A 24,423-nucleotide genomic window follows, 5' to 3' on the forward strand; every position below is an offset into this window, starting at 1 on the left:
AAGAAAAAGGGGAACCCCTTTTCGCGGACGAGAAACGAGCACAAAAGACACGCACAACACAGCCGTGGCGCAGTTTTGCGGTCGTGGCCGCGTCGCCGAGAACGGAGGAGGACTTTTGTCTTCGTTTCTTAATAACGCGCGCATCCACACGGAGACACCGCGTGGGGCGACCCTGGCAGAGCTAAAAGTGCTCACGCCACACTCCGCGATATTATCAAATTATGGATACGTTAGGAACAAAGATGTCGGGAGCACGGTTTATTTCTGTGAAATTTTCTAACTAATTTCATCCGCGATATTACTGCTATAGGTGCGAAAATAATATATTTCAAAATAATATACGCGTTTTATAAATAAATTAAATAAATCGAGTAAAGATTTTCGCGGCGCTAACTTCGACGAAAATATTAGGACGTTGGTATAAAAGTAGCAATTTCGATAAATATAAGTATACCGTCGGGGAATAATGACCTGGTCGACAGGCAGGTCTCTAATTTTGGAGAGTATATACGATTTAAGTTTCCGTTCAGTATTTATAAATCGGCATTTACGTCAGACGTGTGCTACCGTACAACGGTAATCGATCTTCTTTGCTATTTTAAAATCTCTTTATGCAATTACGTATTTCGTCTCATCTTATTTCCACGTTCTTCGAAAAACACGAGTACAGTGGGGCGAGCGGAAAAAAAGAACATCTATTAATTTCTCACGTTGAAAAAAATTCTAATAAACGTAGTCGAAAAGATAGCTTTTATCGAAAACTCTACTGTAAAGTCGCAGTCGCAAATTTTTGCGATGACCGAAATGGAGAGAATATTTGCGCGCGAACGAATGCTGATGTTTGCCAAATCGCAGAGAGGTATAGGTATGTACGTTAATTTCGGCCGCGATGGCTCGTGGTGGACCGTCGCTGTTATGAGAGCGTCGCTGTAAAGAGAGACGGGGAAAGAGAGATAGTTTCGATGAAAACGAATTTGTCGTTGGCCGCGATGCAACACGATGCGTCGCGCCGCGGCGCAACAACCTGTTCGATGACTTTTCCGTTTGATGATTGCAACAAGTGAGGCCCACCGCCGCCGCCGCCGTGCGCTCTCTCCCGCGCTCTCCCAAACCATTTTACCACCGACAGCCACTCCCCGTTTCGCATTCAACAAGTGGCCAAATCATTCAGCGCGGGGCCGCGATCTCTCGAAAAATCGGAATTTTTGCGCGCGCACTGGTCGTCTGGCCAGTCATCGACCGGATCTATCAAAAAATGAGATAGAGTTCCTCGCGACGTGGCGGCGACGTGGCGCGTCGCCGAGAGACGCTAAAGTCGAGTGTGCCGAGTGGTATCATTAACGTTGCCGTTGAGATTGCAATTCTATATAGCTTATTTTTGCAGTAGCCAATTTCTATTTTTGTAAAAATCCACACATATACGTGCCCCCCCCTCCCCTCAGGCGGCGTAATAATAGTATTCGGGCGGTTCGCTCTTAAGAGGTGTGTGCGCGAGGCGCATCCTTTCGAAATTCGATTGACGCCCTTTCGCCGCAACGTAATCATTACTGTCATCGGAAAGCGCCGATCTTTTCCTCCGTAATTTCAGCCGGCGCGCCAAGTGCCATTGGTGGTGTGTGTATGTACTCGACGTTCTCTCTTTCTCTCTTTCGCTCTCCCTCTCTTTCTCTCTCTTTCTCTCCTACTAAAGAGGAACCCGTGGTGGTGGACTCGAACGAACCTCGTGGTATCTGGTGGAATGGGTCTCATTAAGGATGCCTTCACAGCCCTTCATCCTTGGCTCTTCAGGCCCGCGCTTTCGTCCCTTCATCTCTTCCCTCTCTTTCCCGCCTTCTCCAGCCTTCTCTCGCCCCCGCTTCGAGATGCTCGTCTTTTATACCTGGCTGCCCCCCTGCTCGCATTTCTGGGCTTGGTCCCGTGTGTTTGCGTGCGCCTTATATGTGCCCGAAGGCCATTCGACGCCTGCTGGTTCCTTGTCATCTTCGACTTTAAGCACGTCGTGACTTAATGTGTTTCCAAAGGTATCCGCGTGCTTTTTGGCCAACGGTCTACCACAGATATTGAGATATTTCTATAATGCCGCAGGTAGAATTTACAACTTTGCAACATTAACGAATAATGTCTTAAAAACTGAAGAAATAATCGAGAGATTGAGACCGCATGCTATTATCGGTAATCTACAATAATAACGATTATTTTTTTTAGACAATTATAATCATATTAGGGTGTACATACATTTCGAAAAGAAAATTACATGGTTAGACTATACTTATAATATATACTAATATGTGGAATACCAAGCAAGCAAAGAATACAGTGCAGGCTGAAGTGGATTTTCAAAAATAACGCGTGCAAGGTAGCTTTTTTTTTCAGTAAAGATTGCGATTTTAAATAACGAGCGTTTTCCCGTGCTCCAATAATGAGCCAGCTGTCCGCAGATACGGTTGGTTCATTTATTCGTATTAACAGCCAGGGATATCCGCACGTGGATGGCTGACTGGCCCCGGAGCTAAAAAGATTAAACACAATGCCACAAAGTGACGGCAGGCTGCTTGTCGCGGATGCGGCTTATTCGTCGCGATCGTGTTCCGCGCACGGTTTTAACGCCCACGTGCGCGCGTATCCTCTATCGCGTCCGCATTGTCGTGTATACATAGCTAATTGAATCCCTTCGTTTCGCCAATTCCTTTTTCTCCTTGCAGGGTGGCGGCGGTAGCGGCGGGGCTGCTGGCGGGCTGAAATTCACGGTGGCGGACACTTGCGAGAGGATCAAAGAGGAATTCAATTTCATCCAGCAGCAGTACCACTCGTGAGTATATATCTCTCTTTCTTTCCTCGCTTATTTTCCTTTTGGTCTTTTCGTCTTTGCCATTCGCCCCCGTTTCTCGGGCGTTTATATTTTCCTTTGGTCTCTCTCTCTCTTTCTCTCTTTTCTGTTTGCCGTGTTTCCTCGAATTTTCACGATTATTCAAGACGACGAGTTTTCCTCTGCATTTTTCCTCGTTCCCTCGCCGCGACTTTCGACGGTGCTTTCGATTATCGATTCGCATTATTCGATGCATTTTATTCTTACTTCAAAGGACGGGATTTTGTTGTACATTTTTTTATTCAATAGTATTAGTATACGTGTGTATATTACTTTTGTAAAGTAATGAAAATTTATCTTATTCTATCTAATCGTTTTTGATTTTTTTTTTATATTTCAGATTGAAGCTTGAGTGCGAAAAGTTAGCTAGCGAGAAGACCGAGATGCAGAGGCACTACGTTATGGTAAGGCACTTTGTAAGTTTCTTTTTGTGTCTTTCCTCTCTTCGATCGAGTCTCGTTACCTCTTTCGTTTCGCAAGTCGAGAGCGGTCCAAACCGAGAACAACTCCGACAACAATTTAGTTCCTTAATCGTGAAAATGTCGGCGATACTCGCAGCTATGCTTCTCAAGGTTCGATAATCCTTTTATGCGCGAAATGCAACAACAAGCAAACAAGCTTCGGTATAGAATATCGTAAGAAACTTTATACCAAAAGTAAGGGAAAGAGTATCATTGCTTTCCTCCGAGTTTCGGCGGAATATTTAATCCGACGTTTCCCACAACTTGTGCGAAATGCATAGGGTCCTTAAAAATAAAAAAGGAAAATCGATTATCGGTTTCGCGTGTGCATCGCGAGGATGCTCTTCGAGGATGCTCTCTCGACTTGCATTCGTATTGGCACGCGAGAACACACGCTAGGCACGCGGTATTTATCGATAACGCGAGCCTGAAAGAACAGGACATTACGTAAATGAAGGAACAGCGTAAGCCGTTCGTTCGGGGAAAAATGATTGATATTATTTTCGCTTCATATTGCTGACGGCCCCCACTTTAGTTTTATCAGCGCGAAGGCAATTAGTCCAGCCAACCGTACTAATCGTATCGTCGTCGCTAAGGAGCTTACTTGGACTTAGCTATATCAAAGTGCTGTAGTACTAACATGGTCCAAAATATTCGCCGCGAGTACTTCTCTCGTTGCTCTCGTGTTCTTTGCTTCGAGACAAGCTGGATATTATTATTGTCATTTCTACGATAAGTTTTTTTCCTTTGCAAGACTATAAACTTGCGTATAAAGTTATCTAAAGTTGAGACAATTATAATTTGTTTGGGAATTGCGGCATACATTTAAATTTCTGTTTCTTATTTATATTTGAATTATTATTGCTAAGATAACGGTACGTCCATTATTTGACATTTCGAGTAACGGTAATTACTTGAAATTGGATTGTGGCGTATACTGAGAATTTGGTCCCAGGTCTCATTTCAAAGGCGATATACCATACGTGACGCGTTGATACCGGAAATTGAATGAAATATTGGCTCGTCCGTGTCATCGTGAATAGCCGCTGCAAAAAGTCACGCATCGCATCGGAATCAAGTGCCTTCTTAGAATTCGCGTATAAAACGTTTAAAGCACAGCGTGTGAAATAAGTTTTAATTTGTAACTTTTTTTTTAACCTTCATTGTAAAGATATCGTAGACGTCATTTTTGAAAAGTTGGTATGAAAAGTTCCGAGTATACCGCATATATAGCGCTACTTGTCTCCCACAGCAAATCAAATTCGCGAGTTCCGGCGACTAGACTGAAAATAAAAATAAAAATTAAGCAGGATTGGGACAAAATCTTTTGTCCCGATACAAATTCAGCGTTGCACGAGAATGCGCTCTCGCAGGGGCACCGGGCTTATGCGTTTCTGCAAACCGCTTTCGAGATACGAAAGCGAACAGCGCGGATTGGAGGGTCAATAACCCCGTTATGTTCGATAGACGCAAATTTCAGCGGAGCTAAAGGCACATTCCTAATGTTTATATTCGATCGCTTTTTAGAATTCTAGTATTGTTCGTTAGAGATTGGAAACTGAAACCAATATAATTTCAATAAGTCTAATGCTCATATCATTATCCGCATTTATCACGCTTGTACATATAAAGATGCCAAGTATATATGAATCCAGATTGCGTAAAAAGAAACCACGAAATTTTGCAAAGATTATTCTGGTAATCGTTAGTTTATTTTAGTTAATATTTCATACTTGGCAGAATATTTAATTTTGGTTTGTTCTTAACATTAAATAACCGCGGAAATACATCGTTGTAATTTTTGAAACGTTCCACTCCTATCCGTTAATTCTCCGAGGTAAGTTCAAACGGAGTACTTCAATACAGGTAGCTCGGATTTGCGCGCTTAATGCATTCCTGAGAAATATGCAAATTCAAATTCGCGCGAACGCGAAAGGCCGATGGTGTTTTACACGCGAAAATTGCGCTCGTTTTACGCGAGCTCCGAGACTTAAGAAGTGCCCCGGAAGAAAATCAACCGCGTTCGGCAGATCGATGTCCTCACCGTGATCCGCCGGGATTCATGGATTCCGAGGTCCTACGCCACTGTCTGCTGTACGGCCGATCGTAATTGTCGCGAACTATACTGTCCCTGTAAACTGCTACACCGATGTGACACCGTGCAAGCAACCAAGCAGCAAGCTGGGCCGAGTGGAAGGGAGTCGGGGGTGCTAGAGGGAGTGGATAAGGGAGGGTCGGAGGTGACAGAGGGGTTGATGGGGGGTTGGGAGTTGAGCCGGTAATCGATATCTCCAAAGTAAACGAAGAGAGAGATAGAGAAGGGGGTGGCAACAGGAGGTGGAGGAGCAGTTGGACGGGGGCCCGACGGGAGGGGGGGGAGCGGGGAGGGGAAGGGATGAAGTGATAGAAGTAGCGAGGAAGAGAGAAGCAAGGCTCGTCGAGGGAAAAGGGAGCGAGGAAGAGAGATGGATAGACGAGAGAAAGAGGGGGCGAATTACAAAGACAGAGAGAGAAATTGATGTCGAGGGTTTGTCAACCACTGACAAGTATTATATACGTGCAAGCCGGAGACGCGCGCCGACGAGGGCGTGGGAGCGTTGGTGTGCGCGCGGCACACAGCATACGTATACACCAACGCCGCGCCAGCCGTGTCTCTGATATTCTAATTCCACCCTCGTGTATTTCGACCGCCTCTTCTAACCATCTCTTCCCGCCGCGCCGTCGTCGCCACCACCGCCACCGCCGCCACGCGCGCGCAACTTCATCCTTCGCGATTTTCATTAGGGTAACGCGCCGCGTAAATCCGCGCGCTGTTTCAATTTTTGCCTCCTTCCACCCCACGACTTACCCTTCCCTTCCCTCCCTCTCGTTCGCTTCACTCTTTTGTCCTCTCCGTCTTACGGATCATCGCCTTTCTACGTCGTTATGCGATATCTTTCTCTTCTCTCGTCGAGAGATACCGCCAATCATGTTACGCTCCCACGAACTTGATTGATATACCTGTACTTGATTTATTTCTAGATGTTTAGATTGTAGATGCATTTTGGATTGAATGAATTCAGTTTACGTTTGCATCGATCTTAGAATTTCTGCAGGTGATTCTTCTTTTCATTTTCTTTAGTTACTTTTAGCATATTAAAAGGAAAAGCATGTAGAATACTCGTAAATTGAGACCGCACTACGGGTTTACAAAAACTCTATTTTTATCTTTATACTATTTGATTTTCCTCTGTTCACGTTTTATATTTTCACTCTGCAGATTTGAGGAATATATTTTCGGGAAATGACATTTTATCTTGAAAAATACGCAATAGAGAGACTGATTCGACTTAACTTTTTCTCACGAAAACATTCTCGTTTCAACTTTTATAATATATTTGTTTGTTAATTTATACATTACAAAATTTTCCTTTTTTTGTCTGTAAAAATTAGAAATGAGAAAAATTTTGGGTCATTGTGAAAAGTTTCTGTTCGATCGCAACGAAAATAACCAATGCTCGCAAACAATCTGACATGCTCCAATTATCACGTGTGAATCTTTGTCCGTATTTTTTGAATTGCTAATCATCTTCCGTTCGATCGCTTGCAGTAGTTTTTATCGCGACAGGTGCGACGCACATCTTCGGTGAACTAATTCTTCGGAATGTAGCTTTGAACGAAGCCCCCCTCGATGAACGCCCTCAACTCCTATGTTTTGAAGGAGGAGGGGAGGCTAGCGTCGTTACGTATCGTCAAAAACAGACGGAGCATAAGCGGAAAGCTCCGAATCCCCGGGCCGTCAGAAAATTAATTTGATTTCCGATACGCGAATGTAATGATCGAGCGAGCGAGGGGAAAAAGAGAAAGAAAATTCGATGGTATGGGTGAGGGACAAAAAAAATCGGGGGAATAGAACGAAAAAAACCTTATCGAAAACGGGCCCGAGGTCGTTGCGCATCTCCGACCTGCCCGCGAACGAGAAGACTTTCCAATTATCTATGTTTTTTCTCCGCCGCGTTTTTTCGCGTTGCAACAAATTAAACGTAACCCACATCCCTGGGGCACGCTTCTCGATTACTCTTTGTTTTCCTCCTGTTTCCACGGTTCGCCGTTTGCTTTCCACCCCTCGACTATGCCGCGCGCGCGCGGGCGCATACCTGGCAGATTGCATTTCTATCCTCCTGCGTTACGTTGTGTCCATCTCTCGAAAAAAAATTTTTTTCCATCAACACTAGCGAAATTTTGCCCCGTCACACTTCGACTGTGACGGGTGTTCGGTCGGCGATCCTTCCTTTATACGTAGAAAATATCTTTACACACACAACGCGGGTTTTAGTTAAAATATATATTTGCATTGCCATCTTTCTGCGTTACGTTATTAGTTACGTACTATGTATCGTGAATTTTCTTCTACACGTTATATTTTAGATTAGTATCAACTTACTAATTCTTGAATAAGTTAATATTATTTTACAAGTACCAAATATAAATTTGTGCAAATTTATATTGTAAAAAAATATTTTTATTACAACTTGTTATATTGTAGTCATCGAAAATTGAAAAAAATCTTTATTGTGATATAGTCTTCTTTATCTTAATAATTTACGGGTTTTTTTTTCAAAAATATGAAATGCAGAATACCGCGGCGGGGAAAATTTCGCGCCGCGCTTTGCGGATGCATCAGTTCGCACCTCGAAACGGCTTATTAATTATCCGTTAATTATCCGCGGGCGTAACGTGTAAATTTCCGCGAGGTGAGTCAAGAGAGTGGATGCGAGCGAAAAAGGAAAATGGAGATAGGGAGAGAGACGAGAGAACGATAGACTGAATCGAAGTGCGGTGCAACTGGAAAGGAGAGCGCGAAGAGAGGGAAGAGAGAAAAGGGAAGACGGGAGAAAGAGAGAGAGAGATAGAAGGGACGAAACGAGGGAAAATGTCGAGAGAGCGACAAACGAGGTCGTCCAATCATCCTATATCAAAGGCTCGCTACTAAAAGATCCATATCGAGTAATCGGAGGGGGCGAAATTATCGGTACAACTCTTATTATTGGGTTCCCCACAGGCACGTGAAAATAGAAAATGAGAGACGGCAGATGAGATCGATATTTATTCTCTTTTCCTTTCTCTTTCTCTCTCTCTCTCTCTCTGCCATCGTCGAGAGAGAATTTTCTCGTTATTTGATTACCGACTTACGTCGATATCTTGCCTCCGGCCATCCAAATGGAACTTCACAATGCGCGCAAAGCATCCGCGACGCGAGGTAAACGTTGACAAATCGCGTGACAGATTGCAAAGCGAGCTTTCTTACTCCACGTACGGTCACGCAAAAGCGATCCAGAGAGAGAGAGAGAGAGAGAGAGAGAGAGAGAGAGAGAGAGAGAGAGAGAGAGAGAGAGAGAGAGAGAGAGAGAGAGAGAGAGAGAGGAGGAAGATAGCGCGCGAGGAGAAGCGATAAAGAATAGAGAAACACACAGAGAATGAACAATACGTGGGGGGGGGGGGTGAGGTCCCTCATTGTACGTGCTAGTCTAACGGATAAATTATGATCGCTCTTTACCTAGCGTGGCGATAATCGCAGCGCGCACTTTTTCGTAGTCCGCGAGAGCTTCGAGGAAATATATTATCGAGTCTCTGTGCTTGTCGCGCGATAAGATCGCCGAGCCCGAATCAACATGCACCGCCGTAGGACAAAGCGCGCCGGGATCGTTGCGCGAAAGGAGGAAGGCTCCGCGCGCGTGCCTTGCTCCAAGTTCGCCAGGCGTAAGTAGTTATCGACTGCATTATTAAGTCGGTATATTTCCGTGGCCGATGCTATCGATCTCCGAGCCCGAGTATATATCTCCCAGCCTGGCCTGACGTGTGTATTGCACTTTCCCTCTCTCTCTCTCTCTTTGCCCTGTTCTTTCCAGCTTTCTCTCTCTCTCTCTCTATCTTTCTCTCGGCAAACCGCCGCGCCGCCCCCGAAGCCGTTCGTTTCCGAACGAGAGCGGCTAAAGGCGGACACGCGCGGCGCTAAGCGACAGCCACTAGCCAATTTACGATCGCGCAAGCGCATCCACCGGACTGCATCCTACGCTCGGATGCAGTTTATCGAGACGCATGTACGCGCTGGATCGAACGGCTACTACTACCTACTGCGGGCCCCCTTTGGTCTGACCCTCGCCCGCAAAAATTCGTCCACGAGAATGCCGACGGCTGATCCATCATCGATCGCTTCCAGCGATTCGATACGTCTCGAGAATTCCGCACTTCGATGTACATACGTTCTATTTTAAGTTCGGAGAAAATGCGGAAAAACCCCACGGCTTTTAGCATCACTAAACAGGAATGTATAAAAAATAAATGTCACGATTATAAAATACGATCATAAAGTTGAGATAATGTTACAAACGTAACTATTTTTATTTACATTTAAGCCTATAAGACAGCGACTGAAAAAAACTCGTGCGAATAATGCATTTCTGAACGAACGTTTGATACTTGAATTGCAGCTAGCCAATTTATGATTATGCTCGCATGCATAAGAATCATAGCAGTCGTCAATCTAGTTCGAATGTGGTTTTATGATTGCGAACTTTGAAACGCAATGATTTTCCAGTACAGTTCTCTCATATTTATGACTGCGTGCCGTTTGATATTTTAACCGTATATTATGTACTTCGTATTCCTGAAAAATTTACTTTATGCAAACTGAAAGCTACGTCTTTCTTGTTACAGTATTACGAGATGTCGTACGGCCTCAACGTTGAAATGCACAAACAGGTAAGGTTTTACCATTCTAGTACCTTTTTTTTCGAAGTAATGATTAATCCAGCGATTTAAACGAAATCGTTTAGTATTACTGTTCTGCAATCAAAAATTTACTAAATTAGATAAAATAATGTTGTATATAAGGTATCGATAATCGATAGCTAAAATATTTAAAACAGGTGGAGATTATTCCTCTTCGAATATATTCTTAGAATGTATTCCGTGCGTACTTGTATTATACTGTTCAAACATTGCAACAGTTAGATCGTAAGATCAGACAATGTAATCTTTAACCAGCGCGGCGTTGCGCGAAGTTAATCAAGATCACGTTTAACTCGGATACCAAGTATCCGAGTGGCTCTTCGTTAATTGAGCCCGGGGTCAGTGAATCGTCGGAATCGGCCGCGGCCGCAAATGTGGGGTGCGGGCGGCGCGCGCGTTTAGGCCGGGAAATCGTGTAATTTCGGCTAATCAGGGGAAACACAGCGGCGGGGCAGTCCCCTCTGTCAGCAATTTTCTTAAAAGCGGCCACGGGTAGCCCCTCGTCGCCACGCGGTCATGCTCAAAAGTGGGGCTCCCCGAACTCCAAACAACCCTCCCGCCGTCCCGGTACAACGAGCTGATATTCATTAGCATTAGCGGCCGATCATTTCTCACCCTCGTACCTCGAGGCGGCACTTAATGGGCCGAGGCGCGGGGAACTACGTTCTCTCGGGTAGTTTATAAGGCGTAACATGGCGCCAGAATCACCGCGGAATTGTTTTCGGCGAATAATGTGCGAAAAATCAATGGCATCTTTTTTTTTTTTTTTTAAGAAAAACATGGTGCTATTTTAATCGGTCTTGCTACCCGAACTATAAGAATTGTCTTTTAAAATTAGAATAACGTTATCGAACTTGATTTATTAACAACGGAAATTGGAATCGTCTGTGTGTCAAATTCAATTAGCTAAAGGTTTTGTTTGATTAAGTTCAAGATTAAGTTGCTTATCTTGGAAAGATAATGTATTGAATAATTAAATAAAACTGAATTCTTTATCACGTAGACTACTAACGTAAACTCGTTAAATTGTATATATTGAGGAATCTGAAAAAATACATTCTTCGATATATATTACTTTTTCTCTAAAGAGCGCGATAAAACTTTTGAAAGATCCGCTTCGCGTTCGTAATTTGTAAATTTGTCGGATAATAATATACACCGGATATTAATAAAAATTGGAAAAGTAAGATCGCTCGGGTTCGCTGGGAAATCAAGTCAGGACATCGCGGCTGCACAAATTGCAGCGGAGATAATGTAACATGGCGAACTCGCTTCTCTGACACTAATTGGAAGAGAAATGAAAAGTTATCGGTTCTTGGTGGCTCTCTAATTAACCGTGATAATATCGCGCCGATGCCATGCGCTGGTACACGCGCGATTAAATCTCTTTTGCCAGCTTATTCACATTAATTGCCATCTTCCAAGCGCATTAGACGATGATTTTGCGATGCACAAAATCAGATAGTCTTGAAAGAAATTAACTTGATAGATTTTTGGAAAAGCTTGTTACGCAAATCACGCAATAATCTAGTTCAGAAGTACATACGCCTTGTTATTCATCGATGTTTCATTTTCCATTTCTTCCGCCATCAGCCGACTTAATGGACCAAAAATATATTTATTACTTTCGTCGGGGATGCCGCGCGTCGTGTCAGTCTCAAAATCTCTCCCTCACTCGGCAAAAAAATAAATAAATCAAGCTCCCTTTAGTCAATCCCCGCCACTTAGCAGGCTTTCGCGTCGCGGTTTTCTCGCTCCTTTTCAATTTGAGCCCCCGAATGAAAACAATCTTCCCCCTACGAGGTTAGAGCCTTCTGTATCTCTGCCTCGTCTCTTTTTCCCGTTTCGCCACCCCTTTCGTTTTTACCCTTTTTGCTCTCCCTCGCTCCTCGCGCAGCTCTCTCTTTCTCTCTCTCTCTCTCTCTCTCGCGCGCGCGCGCGCTCCCTTTCTCTTTCCTTGATTTTCCGTTTCGCTCACCTCTCCCAGAATGCTAGCCATCCCTCGCATCTGCGACCCTCGTATCTCCTGCCACAGCCCGAAGTCGACATTTGCCTCTCACCCACCCTACCGCATCAGCCACCACTTTACCACTCTCTACTCGACTAACTCGAATTTGTTGGCGATGTCCCAGTTCTTGTAGGTACGATTACTTCTCTCGCTCCATCCGTTCCTCATCCCCAATAGCAGTCTTGAGTTTTCTCCCTTCGGTCACCCTTGCTCGCGAACATTGGCTCGATAATTGCACGATATAGATTCCGACCGGTCGGTCGTCGCAATATTCGTCTCTTGATTCACGCGGTGAAGAAATAAAGTTTTCAAAACTTCGACATCTCTCGTCATCGGCTCTATGTAAATACCGTTTACGACGATGAATCTTGGAAAGATTTTTCGACCACTCAAAAGTTGGGAAGACTCGATGAAAATTAGCCCGCTTTTAATCTTCGGGTTAATGCGATATCGTTCGTTAATATCGGTGACAAAGCGTTTTATCAGTCGTCACACTAGATTCGCGAAGCCCGTCGAATTTCATCGTGCGAGCTTCATGGAAAACGAGATTCGCGGCAATAGAAAAAAATGGGCGGCTCGCGCAAAAAGCACCCGCGACTACGCAAAAGAAAAGCGCGGAAGAGAAAGGGTGGGATAAACTGGGCGAATCAGAGCGGCGCGGCGGCGAGGACGAGACGGGAGAGCTAAAAACTCATCGCGACGCGACTAGTCGCGCGTTACGTTCTCGCCCTATTCATCCATCGAGTTGTACGTACGTACGTACGTACATTCGATTGCCGGCGTATCTGTCCGATAACGCTTATCGCTTAATTGAAAGGGACATCCTTCAGCGTAGCGGCCGCCTGCTCGTTGTCCTGTTCGATTAAGCCGCGATCCACGATATAATATGTCGCGGGTACATTACGCGCACGCGATCACGAAATGCGAAATGGGTCATTACCGAGTCTCGGAAAGCCGAGAGAATTAGAAATGACCACGAAATACCAAGGAAATGAGGTAAAAAATTAGTTGCCCGGCGATATTCGTTTCAACGTTTTAATATCACCTCATTAGTTAACATTAAGCCACGCGGGTGCGTTTAATTGGAAACTTGTCGCAATGAAAGATTAAGAAAATGAAGAATTTCAATTCCGTTTTATTCGCAACAAAAATCATCGTTAGGTACCTCTTCGATTTTCTCAACTATTCTGTATTAAAATTATTTCCGAGCGAAGAACCGCGGATGGCAATAACTTTTGCCATCATCCCAGAAGAGAGTCAAGCCGCGCTCAGAAGTTGTTGCGAATCATATCGTTTCTAACGTGGGAATCCTTGGACCGGAAATACAGAATCGGCGACGGCGTTCCATTGAAAAAGCGCGTATCCCTTAGGAAGAATATTGCCGCGGCGTTGTTGTTGGCGTTGTTCGTCAATATAAGAGTAACTACCATTTCCCCATCGCGGGTTCGCCCGGCGCGGCGTCCGATAAAAAATGTGCAGGCTGACCAATTGCGTATAACTCACCCTGCCTTTCCAGTTCTTCCTACCTTCATGCATATATACGTCTATCTATCCGGGCTCTCTGTCTTCTGTCCTCTCTGGTCCTCTCTCTCTCTTTCACCTTCGTTCTCTTTCCTTTTTTTTCGGATTCTCTTACTCCGTCTCTCTTTCAATGCGCGACCCCTCTCACTCCATCTCCCACAGGTTCTCTTTCGGCGGTCGGGGGTCGCTTTTCCAGGGTTCTCTCGTTCGTACACACGTGTTAGCGTGCGAACGCGCGAGCGAGCGAGAGGAGACCGGCGAGAAAGAGAAAACGCCCGTGTACACATCTCGCACTCGCACTCGTACGCGCTTGCTCGCACGAACACCTACGCCGCGCGCACATACACCCTCCTAGGGGTCGTGTATTTGAGTTCTTTTATTTTGCCCTGTGGAGGTAGCAGAGGGTTGAGTCGAGCGAGAGCGGAGAGAGCGCGCGAGGGCTGGGGGCGATGACATCGATTTTTTACCCGTTGCTAATCTCAATGTTACCTCCACCTCCTCCACCTCTTCCTCCTCCTCCTCCTGATCTACCTCTACATCCACCACGTTCTTCCCCACCTCCCATTTGGTCATCTCCATCCCCTTCCTCGTCCCGCCCCGCCAACTCACTTCGTTCTCCCTGCTTCCGCCCCCGCCCCCTCGTCGAGCCCGCACCTCGGCCATCCGTTTTGCGGGAAAACGTGCATGTGCATCGGGCACATTCGAGAAGGAATAACCATTTTTTCGTGCCGGACAACACTCGCTCCGCATCGCCCGCGTCCTGCAAATTCTCCTCGTCTCCCGACCGCCGCCTCCGGCCACCTCCCGCAATCCCCGACACTATCCCTCGCATCCTCTGTTCATTTTTTCGTCGAATTTTTTTTCGTCGCCCGCCCTTCCTTCTACACCCACCTAACCGTCCCTCGGTTCGCTCCCTCCCCCTTTGCCACCTACTGTCGAACAGGGCGAAATCGAACTGACGTGGACGCGGCAGTTTTCCATCTTTCTGTCCCCCGTGGGGGCGATGACATTTTTTTCGGTCTCTCAACTTTTAGATCTACGCGGCTGGCTCCTCTGACGTGAAAATATCGCCGGGGCGATATCGGCGCGACGTTTCTGTCGAATGTAAACCCGCTATTATAAATAATTACCGCGCGAATTTGCGAACAATTCATTTGAAACTGTCGTCGTATGATCGGAAGTTAATTGGGCGACAAAGTGCCAATATTTCTTTCATGCTGCGGTTACTAAGGAAGTCACGTGAGGGCGATCGTGAGCTTAATCGTGATCCGATTCGATCGACGCACATTAATGAGTAGCCACCCTCCTGCTACGAGGGTGAAACGAGCCACGTTCGTATATGTTCGTCGAGCACTCGTCGTCGTGCGACACATGATTACCACGATGTAGCCTCGCACGCCGCTAACATGCGTGTCCTATATATTATATACACACAATTCGTATCGCATCCCTCTATATACAGTCTCAGCCTCGATTTCTCAATTAAGCCTCATGCGTGACGTTAAACCTATGCACGCGACATTAAATTTCAAATGAATTTCCAGTGTTACTTGCGCAATTTTACAAATGGATCGGTCATTTTTGAAAACGACATGTGCCGCGCTGTAATTTCTGGAATACGGAGATAGGTGACGGAATGTATTTTAAAAAAGTGGCGCATTTACGGCGCGAGTCAAAAGAAATTATCTATGTCTCTATCATCTACTTGCACGCACTCACTTTGAAAACAGCGTAGAGAATTAAAGCGCTTTTCATTTCTTCCTAAAAGTCCGCGATATTTTTCATATACGCGTTTACCTCCGAAGTGATGCGATAATAAGATAAATCGTCAGAATATTTAGCTGTCATTTGAAAAACACATTTGATTCGATTATCCGTCGTGTGTTCGCAGACGGAAATCGCTAAAAGGTTGAACGCGATAATCGGGCAAGTGCTCCCGTTCCTGGCGCAAGAGGTGAGTCTTTGACTTTCTGTTTGGCACGCGTGCCGTGCGATCTCACAATCGAGTGTGACGACGACGCGATAATGATAGCATGGCATTGCAGCATCAGCAGCAGGTGGCCAACGCCGTGGAGAGGGCGAAGCAAGTCACCATGTCCGAACTGAACACCATTATCGGGGTAAGTAGCCGCTCATCGTTTAACTTCCTAAGTCATCGGCTTTAATGAGGTGGATCGTAAGAGTGCGTCCAGAAAAAAATTCTTTACAACTAAATAATTCGCAATATATCGGCGAACTTAATCTTGTTAATTGAATAACTGTTAATTGAATAATCGACGCGTTTTCTTCTTAATTCTTGCAGCAGCAACAGCAGCAAGGTCTCCAGCAGCTATTAGTGAGTATTTTACCCTACATTCGATGCACAGCATAAATTTATATTTTTTTGTCATTTATTAGATGACGATTTGCAACCGTCTTACATGATTCACCTTAAGGTAATGCCTTGCGACATTTGACTTACAAAAATTGCGAAAAAAAATCACACGTTTTGTTAAAAACGGATTACGCGATTAGTTTTACGACAGCCTAGCTAGAGATCGCGATAACAAAGAAATGCAATTTTTTCCCGTTTAATTCATTGATATGCATCTTTCTAAATATGTATTACCGGAAATATCGAATACCATCATATATATTGATATTGTATCGCCAGTCACGCGGTTAATTGACGTGCGAATAAAAATAAATTTAGAATGAAAACAAAGCGCGTTCGAGAAAAAGAAAGGGCAGGAGAGAGGCAGAAAAGGAACGAGAGGGGTTTAGTATTGCAAAGGTTTTTTTTTATCTTGACATCGCAGCAACAGATCCATGCGCAGCAACTGCCCCACGGCGCGGTGGTCGGCGGTCTTCCGCCGGGCGGTCTGCTGGGCTTCGCAGGTGCGGCCGCGGCGGCCGCAGCCGCGGGTGTGCCGCCGCACTTGGCGCCGCCGCCGCATCCCGCGGCCGCGGCTGCGGTCCAGGCACAGGCGCAAGCGCTGCTGAAGCCCGCCGATCTGCAGCAGCATCGCGCGGCCGCGGAGACGCCCGAGGACCGTAAGCCGATCGCCCTGCCCGACGAGAGGCTCGGCCACCGCTCGGTCTCTCCGCCTGAGAAATTTCGCAGCCGCACGCCCGACCTCGAGAGCGACTCCAAGAGGCGGAAGGAGGAGAAGCTAGGACACGTGAGTACCATTACCAGCATGACACCATCCGGCCGGCGTTCTCCCGCGACGTCGCGTTGCTCCGATTTGCTCGAATCGATCGGCAGTTCGATCGGACTCCGAGGTGTGTTTTACATTACAATTTTGAGATCTGATCGGGTCTCTAATTCAATATTTTACAATAGGTTTTTTAAATCAGAAATCGGATTTTTATTCAGAGACGGAGTATAAAGTTGAAAGGGAACGCTCTGTAATTTTACAAAAATCGAAATGTCTTTTCCGTTTGAGATTTTTCCCCTTCAGAGGGAGAGAAGAGAGAAAAAAGTCACACAGCGCATCGGTAACGCAGGTGCGTGGCTGTTGCATTGAATATTGCTCGTTGGTCAGTGCACGCTTAACTACACAGAGAGACTCGCGGCGTCGAAAAAGTTGCGCGTTACGGCGGAGGGCGCGTTTAGCTGAGAATTAAAATGCTAATTGCAGCGACGTCGAAAGCCGATAAAACGGCCGACACTCTCAGCGATCGCTGAGCGACGGAGAGGGCAAAGAGGGTGGTAGAATAAAGAGACGCACGGAGCGAGCAAGCGCGCGCGTTATATCGCTGGAAAGTAAACGTAAGAGTAATAAAAGGGCCGAGTTTTGGAATAGAGTTCGAGCCGCGCGATAAAGGATAGGAGAGCGTCGATGCTAACTTCCACTTAACCGTCGAATTCGCCGAATAAAAAAAAAAGAACAGAGAGAGAAAGAAGAGGGGATGGAAAATACGCTCGGTAGTCTCGCGTGCCGTCTATGTCGGCCTTTCCTCGGCGGGACCCGAGCGTCCCAAATGCAATCATGCGTCGCGGAAGTTTCCATCGAAATCGGATTACTCTCGTTCGCCGCAAAGGCGGAAAAAAGGACCGCGACTTCCTGCCGGTCAAGAACCCGCGAGAGTCTTGCCTACCGCGTCTGTTAAGTCGGGCGATCGTCTATTTTGCTTGACTAACGTCTATCCGAAGTGAAGTTCCACGAAAGTGTGTTTCTCTGTCTTGAATCACGACGACAAAGAGCGCGCGCGAACTCCTCGCGAGAGGCACGAACACGGAGGGGGCGCGAGGGCGGAGACGGGTGGTATAATTAAAAACCGTGAAAACAAGCGAACAGTTAGCCGGGTCGTAGTGCGCGCACCGACTAAATTGGATTATTTTTTTCAGCTGCTCCCTTACCTCCTTCGGGCGCTTCGCTTACCCTCTCTTCATCTCTCTTTATCTTGCTCTACCTCTTCCGGTTCTGTTCTTTTCTTCTCTCGTATTTTTTTTTGTACCGATTAGAGCGTTTCCACGTGAATTCATTAGCCGGCGTTGCTGGCTATATCCTCGGCACCCTCGGCACTTTTTTCTTTCTCGCGCGACCGTATTCGTTGATTTGCATTAATTATTTATTTAAAAGACGTCATAAAATCGTTGAGGAACGTGATGGCTATCTATTATACAGGATGAGTCGCGCAATTTGAACGGGTTATACCTTCTTCACGGTTGATGATAGGAAAAAGTGGCAGGGGAAAAAACTAAACGATTTAATGATGCCTCATTTCTTATGAACCATCCTGACATTGCATGACTCGCTCTCTGTATGCGGGTGGAAGAAGAAAGCAAGTTATCTACGGAAATAAATACGGCAACAATATAAATGATTTTATTGAGTAACATTTTAGATATAATATTGAATTAAAATTCAAAGCATGAGTGCGACGTATTTTCTTTGTCCATTTGTCTTTTCAACTATCGAAGAACATATTTCCCAACGGTTCTTCGCCGTTCTGATGACTTCAAACCACTGTTAAAATTGCTTCTCGGACAACTGTGTAGTTGTAGCGGCCAATTGTCACTGCCAAGCTACTGGTAAAAATCAAGGAATCGCGGGCGACCAGCGTCTTGTCTCTATAGCTCTCTCTCTCTCTCTCTCTCTCTCTCTCTCTCTCTCTCTCTCTCTCTCTCTTCCAACCACGCTTTCGTATTATCTTTCTTTCTTCGCGGATGTACTAACGATGTGTCGTTTACACGGGCAATCCCTTCGGCCCTAAGAGTGCCGGGAAGTTTGTTTGAAGTTGAGGCACTGGACAGATCCGGTCATCAGCTGCGTTTCCCGCAGCCACGAGATAAAGTCACGATAAATGGAAAGCAATTTTCATGATATTACAAAATTGTCATTTCATTGTAATGACATTACAAAAAATAATAACATTATATTAATTACATTTTATATAAAATTATCAGAATATGCAAATTCTACTTACATTTATATAAAACATTGTTGTTTTATAATTATCATAATGTGGGGAGTATACTTACACGATAAAATACATATTAATATCTTGCAAAAATTTAGATACTAAAATAAAATATTTTTATATCAAAGCGCTATTCTATACGGTTTTTTTCACGGTTTATCAATATATTTCTCTTATAATTAATCTATATATTCTACTTATTTGCTCAATTAATTAATTTATTTTTTCATATTTATTGGAGAGAATTCTTCGCAATTATATGATGTTCAAAATGCTCATTTTTTATGTACTTATGAAGAAATCCACCACTGTCGCGCGGACGCGTGTCCCGAGTGCAGAAATGGCCTGATCGAGAATGCGAGCGCGCGACATCGCATCCGGTCGTATGTAATTCACGAGACCGACGACGAAGAAAAGAGAAGGAATGGTAGCGGATTGGGGAAGGGAGAGAAGGGCGCGCGCGCGCACACACACACATCCGGAGAGAAATGAGTTTTCGCTCGTGTCCACAGTCAGGTTCTTAGGACTGTCGGTCGGAGCTTCGTACCTACATGTGCACGCCGGGAGAGGATTAGTCGTAGCTCAGCACACCACTACCGCTATCTCCCTAACTCCTTCGCTTCATCCCCGAGGAAGCATTAATCAAAGGAGCAACCGTATGCTCTGTTTCCGTCGCGACGAAAGCTACTGCCGTCCGCGCCGTCCCCACATGAAATCGCTATATCGCGGGAAAGGAGTTTATTTCGTCTTACACAAATCGGATCGAAAGTATAGCCCTGCGAGTCGACAGCTCTCAATTCATGATTTAAATTTGGCGATTAATTTTAATTTAAATGAATATATTATGCATATTGTTTTTTTTTTTTTTTGTGAAAAGTGTATACGATACTGAGAAAGAATCGGTTTGATACATTTGCGGCAACATTTCGAGGATAGTGATCCAGTTCTCGATTACTGCGTTTTTTTGGTATAATTACTTCTATCTCGTAAATGGAGGGATTGTGTCTGAATGTCTGACTGTGACCTCATTTTCTCGTAATCGTCATCCCGGCCGTTGGTGCTACTACGTTGCGAAGGGTGGAGAGGCAAAAAAGATTCCCGATAAAATCCTGGAATCTACCGCGCGCCCGCGGCGGTCTCTCGGTAATACGACGGAGCATAGTGCGCATTGTGAAATAACGTTTCAAAAGCGTGTCGGATGGCAAAGTGCATTTTTCATAGCGGTCGAAATGAAATTGAAGACGGAAAATCTCAAACGTGTTAAATGGCGAAATTTTTGCGTCGAGGCGGACACGTCCTGTCCCACGATGAAAAGTAACTTTAGCTAGGTGCTAGAAAAACCTAATTAAACGTCCAATTAAAATTCGTTTGACTCAATAATTCCGAAAAACTCGGGACCTTTTTGGAAACGTGCTATCTCGTACAAAAATCATTGACTTGTCTCAAGGTTGAGAGTTTCTTCGTTCAGTTTTTGATTTCGATATTCCACGAGCAAGTTACTCGAGTGTTATATTGTTTCTAGTTGCGCTCGAAAGAAATCGCATTTGTTCACCGTAAACACCGAATGTATGTACAAGCGTTCACGCGATTTCACGGGATTGATCGAACTTCGCGCGGCATTAGATGCGCTAATGAATGGGGAGTAGTTGAATTCGAGACGGAATCGATGCCGGGGGGGTGTTTACGAAGACGGCGGTTGAGGCCGGCCGGTTTAACTTTGTCTCCTCTGCCCTGATCCGCAGAAACTTGCGGACATCGGGACCGCGCGCGTAGATGTGCGGTAGATTCATCTGGTGGGAATTCAGGCGGCGGGAAAGAGGAACGATACGGCATAGGAGGTGGAGATGGCGCGCAGGAGGAGGAGAAGGAAGAGAGTTGGGACGGGTTGGGATGGGTGGGTGGTTGAATTTTTCATCTGACCACGTCGAACCAATTAAAGCGGACCACGGTACCCAACCTCCACCTCCAACCTCTTCCACTTTTTTCGTTCTCTCTTTATTTCCGCCCCGCGTGCTGGCCTTTATCCACCCTCTCTCTGCACCTCCCTCCCTCCCCCCACGCGAGCGCGAGAGAGCGCGTTCTCTTTCTCGAATGTATGCCCTCTTCCATCTCGCTCCCGCCCGCACGTCGCGCAATCCGTCGTCCATCCCCCTTCGTCCCGGCGCGCCGCGCGTCCGCCTTCCATCTCGTCTTCCATCTCTCGCCTCGTCCACTCACTCACTCTCTCTGGCAACTCGTTGGATTTTTTCGCGTCACGAGGCGGTGTAATTTATTTGGCCGAGGTAGAGAGGCACCCGCGGAGGTGGTCGACGAAGCAAGCGGGGGGGGGGGTTGGGTCGGCGGTACGAGGACTACGAGGGGGGTATATCGCGGGAGAATAGGTGGAGGCGGCAGAGGTGAGGCGGCACGGAGGCGGAGGTGACGCGGCTAGAATGAGAGCACGAGGGATAGCGCGGGGGGGGATAGGAGGGGGCTGGTTTCAGTTTATTTTGTGGGTCCTACCTACACCCGCTCGTCACTGTCCAACCCCGTTGGTCAGTCGGTACGTTGTACCCCGCGCTCTGTCTCGCTCTTCTTCTTCTCTAGCACAGCTTCGTTTCCTCTTTCGTTTTTGTATTCGCATCCCTTCCCTGCACCCCCGTCCTCGCCCGTCCGCCCGCCCGCCTCGCTCTTACACGTATCACCGTTCTTTTTTTTTTTGCTCCGTCTCTTTTTTCCCCTCATCCCTTTTTTTCCCTCGCTCTATCCGTCTCCCTCTATCGCGACTGTATACGTATATAATATAACCCACTCGTTCGCTCCACGCGAACAGCAACGCCGATATAATAATAATAAAAAAAAAAAAAAAAAAACGGGACTTCCTGATGGATCCGCTCCTGTATTTTTCGATTACTTCGCGAGCACGGTTTTTCCCGGTGCAATCCAACCCCCGCGCGCCGACGCTCCGCCCTTCACCTGTTTCACCTGTCGACTCGCCAAGAGGGCTGCGCCTTCTGCTGGAAATTGAAAAGATCCTCGGTGTGATTTGTCGTCGTTCCACGACCGCCTTTGTCGAACGCAAACGATGAAACTACACGTATTCCTTGATCTCTCGCGCAATAACTCTCGCGAAACAGATATATATATATATATATATATTTCTTTTTCTCTTTTTTCCGCTAATTGTCATTTGTGACTTCAAAATACTAGAAGGGAAGAAACTTTCTTTTTATCTTCGTCATTATTTTATCGTATTGTATTGTCGTATCTTAGAAATTAAGCATTTTTTGCAGTTGTAAAAGTCTATATTGAATCTTTGTATTACGACGCTTTTTATTTTGCTTTTCCAATACTTTTTACAATAACCGAAGGTATGTATGTACGTGCATGCGATGTAAGTCCTGACGATATTAACACCGGATGTCGAGACTCGGTATACTGCTGTATTACCTCGGGCGATCGAATCTATCTCGCGGCTGACGGACGTAAGATCGTAGTTTTCCGCTGACCGCAAGCGTCGTTCTGAATCGCTATCGACCCGCCTCCGCCGTATTAACGGCGTCGATTAGATAACAATAATACGTTCGCCGGGAGTATATTACGCGATGCCAGCTGCGCACTTCTTGGTCGATTATCGTTTCGCGCTCGGCCATGCCAATGCAGCCGGACTTCAAACTAGTTGCGCGCGGTGGTACTAATGAGAATCCCGCGTCCACGAGAATCCCTCATCCATCATCCTTCCGCGCTATTTCCGATTCGCGCCGCGCACGCTCGCGGACTATCCCTTGCACTCGATAATTTGCACCTCATTACCCTATTGGCTACTTAACATTCTTTGCTGCTTAAACCAGTGTCAGTTTATACAAGGCAACGCATTGAAAAGTTTATTATTACACAGAGCGTGTCGCCTACGTCTACCGACAATGAGTCTTTTTATGTATGTGAATTCTTCGATCGGATTAAAATCAATTTGTTCTTAACAAAAGATATTTATTATCAGAACTTCATGACGTGTTTTGTCACGTTTTCGATAAAAGTAAAAGTTTCCGCAATGAAAGAAATTGTAGTCTTTCGTTATTCAATTTATAATTTAAACGTCTGTAAAGCTTTGAAAGAGCAAGATGGCACTTCTTCCTGGTCAATCCCTTGATCGCCATTCAGCCGCGCACTAAGTGGTAAATAAAGTGGTAAAATTGGTTATCGATTACAAAAAAGATGGTCTCTTGACGGTCTCAAGGGGTTTCCCGCGTGCCGCGCAGCCGGGATCATCAATTCGGGTCGGCGTAACAAATTTTATATCCGTCTTTGCGCCTTATTACTTTTTCAAACGCGAGCGCTCGGAACAGTCGATATTTCCGACGGGCGGGTTCTTGTTACAAAACGCTCTGTCGACCTCTCACGATCGCTCGTGAGAGACGTCGGTGGATCTGTCTTCCTCTCGCCGAGGCGGGATACCGGGATGTCTTTCTCCGTCTCTCGCTCACCCCCCGTGTCTATCTGTCTCTTCCTTATTCTCCGCTTCGTCTCATCTCTTCCTCCTTCACCCACTCCCCCTCCTCCTCCTCTTCCTCCTGGCCCGCCACCTCTCCTTGCTGCATCTTGGTGCCGCTTCCACTAGCTCTCCTCGCCAGGAATATAAAGATCTCGACGATCTCGGTTGTAGCGGCCAACCCAGTGGCGTAACTACGAATTTCAAAGCTTCTCTATTTTACGACGCGGCGTTTCGACGCCGAAAACCTCTCTTCGCACGCGCCTTATCTCGTTTCGATTCTGATCGATAAAATAATCGGTTTTATTAAATTGAATATTGAGGCGCAATTTAGATAAAATGTATAATACAGTTAAAATTCTAATAATATAATATACAGAAATTTAAAGTCGATTTTCCTAAGCATTTCTAAAAATCAGAATCACTTGGAATTACCGAAAAAATAAGGTTTCACAGGTATTCAACTGATATTAATTATAATTAAAAATGGAAAAACCTGTCGAGAACGTGACGCTCAGCTGAAGCTGATCAACGCGTCAGACCGAGTTAATGAATTAATTAAGTAATCAATCAATCAGTTGGGACGCGTCAAAAGTGGTAGGGTTCTCGACGGTCGTGTTTCGTTTCATAGATACGTTTTTTTTCGGTGCAGTGAGGAGAAGAGAGATGCGCCGAGAAAAAAAGCGCAGCCGTCCGTCGCTCTTTGGCGACGAAAAGAAAGGCGGTCAACACGAAAGCTCTCGCAGGGCTTTCATAAACCTCGCGTTATAACGCGCATTCTGACACGTAAAGTAATATTAACAGTGATGACCGGAATGTTTTTCTCAATAATATATTTATCGTCGTGAGTTATATAACATTTTTCATTAACGCTGTTGTATTACGTGAAAAATGCAATGAAAAGATGTATGTTTATATT

The 24,423-nt window shown here is 45.6% G+C and overlaps 1 protein-coding gene across 8 annotated transcripts in view; it reads left to right on the plus strand.

Moving 5' to 3' along the window:
- The window catches only part of Gro (TLE family member transcriptional corepressor groucho), a 59,598-nt gene that overhangs the window by 19,273 nt on the left and 15,902 nt on the right, over positions 1-24,423 (plus strand). For 4 of the 8 annotated variants that reach the window (XM_077398765.1, XM_077398764.1, XM_077398772.1 and 1 more), the window contains exons 3-10: positions 2,703-2,809; positions 3,207-3,282; positions 10,024-10,068; positions 15,519-15,581; positions 15,660-15,747; positions 15,930-15,962; positions 16,025-16,062; positions 16,426-16,788. In XM_077398765.1, coding sequence (XP_077254891.1) covers positions 2,703-2,809; positions 3,207-3,282; positions 10,024-10,068; positions 15,519-15,581; positions 15,660-15,747; positions 15,930-15,962; positions 16,025-16,062; positions 16,426-16,788 — 813 coding nt within the window. Of the gene's footprint in view, positions 1-2,702; positions 2,810-3,206; positions 3,283-10,023; positions 10,069-15,518; positions 15,582-15,659; positions 15,748-15,929; positions 15,963-16,024; positions 16,063-16,425; positions 16,789-24,423 lie in introns of those variants that run through there. The other 4 variants (XM_077398766.1, XM_077398767.1, XM_077398768.1 and 1 more) reach the window with 4 other exon arrangements.

Source organism: Temnothorax americanus, unplaced genomic scaffold (genome assembly GCF_048541705.1).
Source record: "Temnothorax americanus isolate GAGA-0224 unplaced genomic scaffold, ASM4854170v1 Scaffold12, whole genome shotgun sequence".
Taxonomy (NCBI): domain Eukaryota; kingdom Metazoa; phylum Arthropoda; class Insecta; order Hymenoptera; family Formicidae; genus Temnothorax; species Temnothorax americanus.